General features: G+C 39.5%; 2 protein-coding genes across 2 annotated transcripts; one reads left to right on the top strand and one right to left on the bottom strand.

Moving 5' to 3' along the window:
- Positions 1-2,493: 2,493 nt before the first annotated feature.
- LOC103681164 (olfactory receptor 51F2) lies at positions 2,494-3,498 on the top strand. The gene has a single exon (XM_008710695.2). The coding sequence runs from the start codon at positions 2,548-2,550 to the stop codon at positions 3,496-3,498; it is 951 nt and encodes a 316-aa protein (XP_008708917.2). The 5' UTR covers positions 2,494-2,547.
- A 5,117-nt stretch (positions 3,499-8,615) lies between these two features.
- Positions 8,616-10,018, bottom strand: LOC103681209 (olfactory receptor 51S1-like). The gene is made up of 2 exons (XM_040631301.1): positions 9,993-10,018; positions 8,616-9,363 (listed from the first exon to the last, which is right to left on the bottom strand). Exons 1-2 carry the CDS (start codon positions 10,016-10,018, stop codon positions 8,616-8,618), a joined length of 774 nt encoding a protein of 257 aa, XP_040487235.1.
- Positions 10,019-10,236: the final 218 nt, after the last annotated feature.

Consider the following 10,236-nt stretch of genomic DNA (forward strand, 5'->3'; position numbering starts at 1 on the left):
TTGCTTTTTCTCACATTTATTTAAACATTTTCCTAGCATATTATATTGAAAAAAAAAAGTGGTTTACATCCTTGTTTTCTAATAAATGTACATCCTTCAGACTGCACATGCACTCCAGTGTCTTGCCCTACAGATTCTCATATGTGGTTTTCTCATTTTTATTCCATTTAAGGAATTGTTTTTCTCATTCTTATTTTTCTGGCATAGTGAAGATGCTTAATAAATGGATGTGGTTATTGCTTTGGAGCCCTTGTCATTTTATATTTCAATACATTATTATTATTTGTAGGTTAATTAATAGACTAGGTTATACAGTATGAAGATTTGAAAGAGATTATTTTGTGCTTAAATAAAGAAGAGGTGGAAGAAGAAAGTCATTAGAGTTTGAGCAGGGGGGTGTGGTGATTGTTTGGGAAAGACGTAAGTGTACAGGCAACTCCCAGAGATCGAATGTAGAGAATTGGTTAATTTTTATGCAAATTATACGCTTCGTCAGAATATATAGGAGTAAGAACATTTAAAGGGGGGAAATGATCCATTTGGTTTTGAAATATTGAATTTGATTTACTCGTGAGAAGCAAGTATGGGAACGTTCAGAAGGAAGTTCTAAGCTTTAAGAACCTGGAAACCACAGCTGCCTTCAGATATCTATTTGAAATTTTTCACTAAATAGGTGAAAGATGAAACTGTGAGAGTGGGCAAGATAATTATTTAAATGATTTGAGAATGGGCAAAGGGCAGATGCCTGAAGGATTCCAAAGTTAAAGTTCTTTGGATGTGGGGTAAGAAGCCAGAGAGAGAAATTGCTGAGTGGTGGGAGACAAGTACTAGAGACCAGTGCCAATACATGAGGAGAGAAAATTTCCAGGAAGCAAGTATCCTCAGCATAATAGGTCAGTGTTGGATAAATGAGAGGATCACCAAAATGAGTCAAGCGAGTCTATCAATTCTATTTTGCTGTTATTTTTCATAGTGGGTGTAGCCTGGACACCTGATTCTCTGGCCCTTTGCACACACAGACTATGGATGATAAAATTCCTTTCCCCAGAAACCTAAAGAGCGCCATGTTAACATTATTCATAGGGAATTAACACCTGAAACTTAAGACTCTACTCCAGAGATGCCACATTGACCACAAAAAAAAAAAAAAAAAAAAAAAAAAAAAAAAAAAAAAAAGAAGGAAAGAAAGAAAAAATGTGTCTCTGGAAGGCACAAACCTGAACAATGTTTGGCAGGGACATTTTGTCAGACTGGTTTAGAGATTCCTCCAATGATTCCTCAGCTTTGTTGAACGAAGGCGTTGGAGTCATACATGCAGGTTCTGACCGCAGCTGTTCTGATTATTTGGGGAAATTACTTAATCACTTTGGACATCAGTTTCCTCATAAAAATATTGGGGATAACAACTGTTTGTATTTCATTGGAGGATTGTGATGATTTGGTGAGATTATGGATATGAAGACTGGTTTATGTTCAAGAAAGGATGGCCATTACGGTTCTTTGTGTTTCAGGAGCAGCCTATACTATTTATGGAAATGTGATGCTTACTGCATTATGTTAAAATAATAGCAGTGTTTGCATTTCTATCTCTCTTTCTTTCTTCCTTCATTTCCTTCCTTCCTCCCTCCCTCTCCTCACTGTCTCTCAATTCCTCCCTCCCTCCATCCCTTCCTTCCTTCTTTACTCTCTCTTTCTCTCTTTCTTTCTCCAACTTTGTGTTATGTATGGTTTCTCTCAACAATTAGGTAGTGCTTTATAAAGGTAACCTTGGGCGATTAACTTTTGAGTCTTAGTTTCCTCATATGCAAAATATACTACTATCTACCTCCTAGAGTTGGTGTATGGATGAAATTACATAATGCATATAAAATGTCAATAACACAGAGAACTTTCAACAAATGGGAGTTATAATTACTTTTGTTAGGGTGGTTCTTTGGACCACCTTGACTTCACATATATAAACATATGTGTCTTGTGGATGTCTTTGGCATTCTTCTGAATATTTCCCAGGAAAAACTAATAATACCCACATTTCAAATGTGACTTGATTTTTTCAATGCTTTATTTCATGATTAGTAATTTATTTTCAAAAAACACTGAAAATCATTATATTATTATATTGTATACCTGAAAGAAATATAACACTGTATATTAATTATACTTCAGTAAAAAATGCTGGAAACCAATTTGCTTATTTTGTTTAAATATTCTACTGGGAACATTTACAGGCAGGGATGACTTAATTGTGATGTTTTTGTCACCAAAGAAAATTACAGACTTAAGAAAATTTGATGTATAATTTTGAGGCATAATTTGAGGCAAATTTGAGACATAATTCAGGAATCCTCTGTTTTCAATAACTGAGGAGAGGCATGGAAAGAAGTGTTCAGTACTAGAAAGCTCAGAAAAAACTAATGTTCTTAGAGGATCAGCAGTAGTAATTCAATGAACATGAGAGTGCCAGCAAGATATTCTAAGTGATAGCTATATACTTATTATGTGTTCTGTTCAATTATTCAAATATCCCTGTCTTCTCAGTCCCTCATTATGTTGCCCCTCAATAATTCCAATGCTCAACTTCTGACCTTCTTCCTGACGGGTATCCCAGGCCTGAGAGCAGCCCAGGTTTGGATCTCCATCCCTTTTTGTCTCCTGTATGTCATCGCCCTCTCTGGGAACAGCATGATCCTATTTGTGGTCCTTCGTGAGCGGAACCTTCATGAGCCCATGTATTACTTCCTCTCTATGCTTTCAGCCACAGACCTGAGCTTATCCCTGTGCACGCTTTCCACTACCCTTGGTGTCTTCTGGTTCGAAGCTCGAGGAATCACCTTAAATGGCTGCATTGCCCAGATGTTCTTTCTTCATGGATTTACTTTCATGGAGTCTGGGGTTCTGCTGGCCATGGCCTTTGATCGTTTTGTAGCCATCTGTGATCCGCTGAGATACACCACCATCCTCACCAATGCCAGGATTGCCCAGATTGGGATGAGCATATTGATAAGGAACATTGCTGTCATGTTACCAGTGGTGCTCTTTGTTAAGAAGCTGTCCTTCTGCAGGGCTGTGGTCCTTTCACATTCTTACTGCTACCATGTTGATCTCATTCAACTCTCATGTACAGACAACAGAATCAACAGCATCCTCGGTCTGTTTGCCCTTTTCTCCACAACAGGGTTTGATTGCCCTTGCATCTTGCTCTCCTATGTGCTGATCATCCGATCTGTTCTCAGCATTGCCTCCTCAGAGGGGCGGCAAAAAGCCTTCAACACCTGCATATCCCACATTAGTGCTGTTGCCATCTTCTACATTCCCCTCATCAGCTTGTCTCTTGTCCATCGCTACGGCCATTCAGCACCTCCATTTGTCCACACCATCATGGCCAACATCTTCCTTCTCATCCCTCCTGTGCTCAACCCCATCATCTACAGTGTGAAGACTAAGCAGATTCGAAAGGTTATTGTCAAGGTCTTAATTCAGAAGCAGCAACAAATTTAATCTCTAGTCATCTCAGAGTAGAGAGATAGCCATTTATGAATGTGTGCTTCAGTAGAATGGGGTAATTGTCCCCAGAGGGCCTTGATAATATTCCAATAACCTAAACTAAGTATCTTACAGATTGTGTGATATTTGCTTAGTTTCCTTGTCACTAAGTCCATATTAGTATCACGTAAATCATGTTTTATTTTCAAGGTAAATTCAGATGATGTATGTAAACAGCTATTCATATTTGCAAGTAGTATGAGACCTGAATAAAGTGTTCATTCAGACTGCATACAATTCAACAAGTCCAGATTTTAATGTAGGAAACTTTGTTAATAAACCAGTTGTTCTTTTCTGAATGATATCCAAATTGCAATTTAATGAATTTGATTTTTTCTTCTTAAAATTCTTAATTAACTGCAAAAATAGTCATTCTATAGAGTATATCTTCTAAGCGTATCAATGTAATTCAACATTGGATCCTATATAGGTAGTTAGTTTGTCCTTTCTTATGTGTAGGAACATATCTGATGTACATACAAAGTGCCGTATCAAATGCTCGGGATCGGTTCCTGCTGCTGTTAGTGAACATTAAAAGTTGGTCATAGCATTACTAACCACCCAGGAGTGAGGATTACACAATGTTTCCTCAAATTAACCTTGATGAAGGGGAACTCATACTTTTGGCTCATGTTTTATCTGTATATCTCTGCCATTATGACTCCATCTGTGGGCCCACTGGGTCCTCAGTAGCATAGCCAAAGCTTGCTGATATTTACACGTAGCTTCTTTCTATTGATTATTGAGTTTCTCCTCTGAGGTGGGTACTGTTTGGTGGATATTAGCATGAGATACAAAGATTTTCACCCTCCGTGTCCACATCAGTATGTATTTCACATACATCTATCGACTTCCTTATCTCTCTTCTTTCAAGTTTGCTAGTTCCATTCACTCACCAAGCCTTTCAGCAAAGTACAGAAGTCCATGCATATCCACATACGTCAGGCGACCTCTGTTTCCACACAAAGTTAACAACCAAGGGCACCGTCCATTATGGGAATTTTCCTTCACTCCTTCACTCTTATTTTTTTTTTTATTTTTTGAGTCCCCTGATGTGTGAGGCTGTTGTACCACTGTATTCTACTTCTGGTTAGTACCAGCTTGCCCAGCAATCCATTCAAAAGCCAAGCCCGAATATTGTCCTTCTCTTCCAGTAACATATCATAACTTTCACTGAGGCCATGATTGGGAATTAATGGAGAGGCATCTATAAAACAGTGACAAGTGTCATGGGATTCTGGGACAACTATTCACAAACTTTATTTGTGCTTTGACTTTGTACTTTGTCTTTCCTACTGTAATGGTTCCAACTTCACCAATGTGATAATATGAAGTTTTCCCAGATCATAATTGTGATATAACCAATTAGGTACTTAGGCCTTTTGGAATAACCACAGGTATGAATATCATTGTGTTCACTGTGAGATAAAATTTATCCATAATTCCATTAATCATCTTGCCCCAATAATCTCATACTTTAATCAAAAAAGAACATGATGGAATGTTCAGTTTCCTATCATCAGTGCGAGACGATATCCTATGTCCAATAGTCCTCAAGGAATTGGGGTATTCTCCTTTCCTCAATGAACAAGTACATTTGTAAATGGACAAATTTACTTTTTAAATTAAATTTTAAGCCCGTGAAGTTACTAAGGTGTCTATTGGTGAAGCTTACAAAACAATCTGCCTTCTGGGAGTGCCAAGGAAGGTGCCAAGTCTCTGAGCTCCGGGTGCCAGACAAGCTTATGGCTGCTGGGCACTGATGGAAGTGGTATATGGAGAGAGTGCTCATTGTAAAAGTATAATACATTTGCATGTAAGGCTCAGGCCGGGATAGCTCCAGGCTCCCTTTTTGAGATGAGGGTTGGGGGGCCAGTTTGCTAGATGGCTAGCCCTGTGCTGCCTGATTTATATATACAGACCCAGTGCTAAAGAGATGAGGTAGGAGATGTTCCCTGAGGTAGAGTGCTACTACATATGGTCTGGGCCTCTGGTTATGTCCCTGTTGATCCAGTGAAGACCGGAGAACAAGCTCAGTGGGTAATAATGGAGGAAGCTCTGCACTGCTAGAACCAAGTACTGAAGAAAGCGCACAGTGCCAAGCAATGGAAAAATAGCATATTCTGTGGGAGTCCGTCAACAAAGCACACAGAAACCAGGAAGAGAAAACTCTTCTCCCTCCAGTGTTCCTCCTCTGCCTTCCACTGATGAGTCTTAACATCATGTCAGGTGACAAAAGAAAAGTATTGACATTACAGAGCCCAATACCATCATCATAGACAGGCAAAAAAAGGAATTTGGAGCTGAGAGATGGTAAATAAATAATGAGCTCATCACCTTTATGGGTGACTATGGACCATTCCTGCAGACCCAACTCTGAAGCCTTATCAAATATATCTCATGATAGTCCAGGAAAATAAGGAGGGAAACCTTTATCCATTGGACCTCATTTACCATTGGTCAATGTTTATCCTTTGAGTTGCGAATTCCCCCATACTTCCTCACATGTATGAATACCAAGTGAATACCTGAGAATGTGTCATGCCTCAGTGTCAGCCCTGGGGCAAGAAGCAAGAGGAGCACAGTGCAGGCCTAAGGCAACGATTATCATGTGCTCCCTTTGTGGAGCCAGCCAATGAGCCATGGGTCTGGTTGTTGCAGCAATGACTGGACAATAAGGCCAAAAGTTTTGAAGTGGTACACTCTGAGAAGCTGAGTCATGACAATATCTCAAACCCTGATGTTCTCACCAGGAGAGGTTGTAGGTTGACAGAAGGCTGGTTGTCTCCAAGTGAGGTCTGAGCCATCTCTCCCGTCAAACTGAAAAGCCACTCTGTTCTTTTCTGGTGCAAACTTTAGTTCCCCATTTAACTCCATAAATCAGTTAGGGTGGCATAGTTACCAAATTCGATTTCTTTACTTTTTTTTTTAACCTCAGAGAAGAGAAATGGGTCAGAAAAAGGTTTCCATGGGCCAAGGGTTTTGAAAGGATGGAGGTAGCTCCAGGACAATGGGGGAATTTCCACAAGCATATAAAGCATGTAGAAGTGGCCTCAGAGAGAGCCGTTGAGAGCAACTCCTTTTATAAGGAGCATTTTCATTGTGAAATTCATAGCTTTTTACGTTAAAATTATAATATTAGCAGTAAATAAAAAAGAGGAATGATGGAAGGGAAGAAATGGAGGAGGGGGGCTGGGGAAGCAATTTGAATTGGAGAAAGAAAGAGAGGAAGAGGATAATCATTTTATTAAATATTTTACCTAAATTTTCTTAGGTAAATTTTCCTTTTACGTATATTTAGTCCTTCTAGGGGCAGAGTTCTCACTGCCTTGCTCCCTGAAAAAACAAACAAAATAAAACACCAGTTGTTGTTGTTGTTGTTTTTCTAGTTCCAGCTGCTTTTCCTCCTGGTGACATTAAAGCCATTTGTGGATCTAGAGATCAAGGAATGTTCAACTCAGAATGATGCAGATAGATGTCACGGAATGCTGGGAGGATGTAGCATAGACATGATCGGATCATATAATTCCATTACAATCCCGGACAGATGCTGGATTAAGTATATCAAGGTTAAGAATTTATATTACTTTATTTAATGCTCTGTGTGTAGATATAGATATAGATATAGATATAGATATAGATATAGATATACACACACTTTTCTCAATCGCCTATATATATATATTGGAAAGTGGAAAATCAATTTTCAGGATCAAATTAATTATAAGCCTCTTTTCTCCAATTTTCTGCCTGACCGAGGTGGGAGTTCGTGCTCAGTGGGGAATCTGCTTGGGATTGTCTCTTTCTCTCCTTCTGCCCCTCCCCCCACTCCTGTGCATGCTCTCTCTCTTAAATAAATGAATAAATCCTTAAAAAATAGCAGATAATCATATTACTGGGGGCTGTAAAAACACTTAATAGGATTCATCAAGTAAGCTTATTAAAAATCAATAAAATTGGAATACATATACATTATTGAAATCTTGAAAGTTTACCCAGAGATCTAGCAGCCAAACATTGTTCTAGCAGATGAAACATTAATGCCACTTTGTTTCAAAAACAAGATTTGAAAGTTCACTTTTACTCTTAATCTTTCATAGTCCAATAAATTAAATAAAGTAAAATGAAATATATTGTGTGAATAGTAAGGAAAAATTAGAAGTCACCTATTTTTACTTATATATGCTACACACAAATAAAATCCAAAAATAAAAATCTTTTATAATTCATATGATAATTTGGTAAAATATATATGAAGGCAAGATAGAAATGTTTGTCTCAATCAAACATTATATATGTGGAAAAGGAAATAGAGAAATATTTATTTATAAGAGCAACAAATGCATATATTTTAAAACTATAGAAATAAAATAAACGAATAATTTTATTGAAAATTTTTTAAAAGGTGTTAATAAGTGAAACATCTATCATATATTCTTGGATGTGAAAGCTTATCATCATAAATGTTGATTCTCTTACATTTAATCTATAAAAATAATGTAATTCTTGTTAGGATTCCAGAGCTCTTGTTTGTTTTATGAGAGGGGGATCACTTTATACCATATGAACTAAGTCAGACTATGAGGCTACACTAATAGATCAATGATATGTGATTGTATACATGACACATCTATATTACAATCCATGAAAAGGTCTGTAAAACGATGTACACACACGTAGAGTGCCATCAGATGTTTCAGTCTTCTCGTTTCTCTGCTGTGTTGCTGTTCAACTCATGGAGTTTTCCCAGTTATTAGGGTGTAGATTTGGTGATGAAATTAACAAACACAAAACAACCACCAAGACACACTTGGAAGGATGGGACAAGACCTAGATCCTGGCCTCTCTATGCCATGGATCTGTAGTGAAACAGTGGAGAGACCACTGCCATTCTCTGGAACCTGTAAGCTTTCCTAAATGTCCACATGCACGCTTGCAAGGACAGTGGGCATCCATGTATATGTGCTTATGTGTACCCGAGTCACCATTTCATGCATGGTAAACTGAGTTCTTGTCATGGAAACCTTAGTACCAGTTAGCCTTGAGCCACCAAATGTGGAGGGGCCTCCTCATCACTGAGCCCAACCCACCTTCTTGGACTGTAACCTCTTGAGTATTCTCTCTCGAATCTCCTTCATCTTGACACTATAGAGAATCGGGTTTATCAGTGGAGGAAGCAGGAAGTGGACATAGGAGAGAAGAGTATGGGCAGGCTGAGGTACTGGCACCCTGAGACGGTCAATGAGGGCCAGGAGGATCATGGGCACATAGAAGAGGAGCACAGCAGAGAGGTGGGCAGCACAGGTTTCAGCAGCCTTCCAGCGATCCTCCCTGGGTCCAAAACCTTGCAAAACCCTGCCAATTAGGCCATAGGAGAAGAAAATCAGCAGGGGGTCTAATCCCATGGCTGACAGAACCACCAAGAGGCTGTAGACTGCACTCCAAGCTCCTGGGCAGGCCAAAGGGGCTATATCTGGGTGCAGGCAGTAAGAATGGGTCAGAATCTGAGGGTGGCAGTAGGGCATGTGGGCAAGGAGGAATGGCAGGGGCAGGTGGAGATCCAGGCATCGGAAAGTGATAGCCACACCAATCTTGCCAAGGACATCGTTGGTGAGGAGCGTTGGGTAGTGGAGAGGGCGGCAGATAGCTAGTGCTCGATCTAAGGCCATGGCGAGCAAAACAGAGGACTCCATGACAGAAAAGACGTGGACAAAGAACATCTGTAGGAGGCAAGCTGAGGCAGGGACAGCACGAACGCCAGCAAAGGCAAGACCCAGCAGGGTGGGCATCAGGGCCGTGGCCAAGCCAACATCAGATACACTCAAGTGTTATCAGGGGCTGCCTGCATGGGGAATGTTGACATAGCTTGATCCCACTTTGAACTCTGGAACCTGAAAACTGATTGGAAAGATTTACTTACCATTTTGACACCTTTGCATGATGCTATCTAAAACAGCCTGCCTCCTCCTTCCCCAGCCCCAGCACACACACGCTTACACATTCCCTCCCTTCCCGGCATACACGTACATTCTACTATGTATGCCATGCTCATCTCTGGTCTTGGCAGTATTTCTAAAGCTGTCCTTAAATCTGTTCCTCGTCCTAAATTGTTTCCCCACTTTCCTTTAACCTTGCCTTTTCATGAAGCTTTTTCCTAACTCATGTCCCACCATTAATGGCAAATACCTGTGAGGGGATCTATAGTCCTATAAATACCATTTTGGCTCCCCTCATCCCCAGACATTCTGACTTCCGTGCTGCCTCAACACACTCACATTTCAGGGGACTTTAAGCGGTCTCATTAAAGTCACCAAATACCCCTTGTGTACTAAAGCAAGGGGCACTCATATTTCCTAAACTAATGTATTTTTCAATGACCTTTGGCTGTTATAAATCCAGTTTCTCCTTTTCTTCTTAACTACCTGTCAGAAGTTAACTGCTCAGTTCACCTTGCTGCGTCCTGCCCAAGGTACATCTTGGCATTTTTGAGGGATCTTTATTTGGGTCTCTTCTTTTTCTTCAGTGGTCTTACGTACTCTTGTGACATTAACTAAATTCTGTAAACTGATGAATCACAAATATATCCCCCTAGATCATTGTATATTCATCTCACCCTGGAAATCTCTACTCTTATGTCCCATTTATTTTTATTTTATTTTATTTTATTTTATTTTATTTTATTTTATTTTATTT

Source organism: Ursus maritimus, unplaced genomic scaffold, assembly GCF_017311325.1.
Source record: "Ursus maritimus isolate PB19 unplaced genomic scaffold, ASM1731132v1 scaffold_16, whole genome shotgun sequence".
Taxonomy (NCBI): domain Eukaryota; kingdom Metazoa; phylum Chordata; class Mammalia; order Carnivora; family Ursidae; genus Ursus; species Ursus maritimus.

What these genes read in the sequence shown, in the direction of transcription:
- LOC103681164 (XM_008710695.2), top strand. Translation starts at nt 2,548, where the DNA reads ATGTTGCCCCTCAATAATTCCAATGCTCAACTTCTGACCTTCTTCCTG.
- LOC103681209 (XM_040631301.1), bottom strand. Translation starts at nt 10,018, where the DNA reads ATGTACCTTGGGCAGGACGCAGCAAG. An exon ending in CTTGGGCAGGACGCAGCAAG is followed by an intron (nt 9,364 to 9,992) that starts GTGAACTGAGCA and finishes ATAACACTTGAG; the next exon opens with TGTATCTGATGTTGGCTTGG.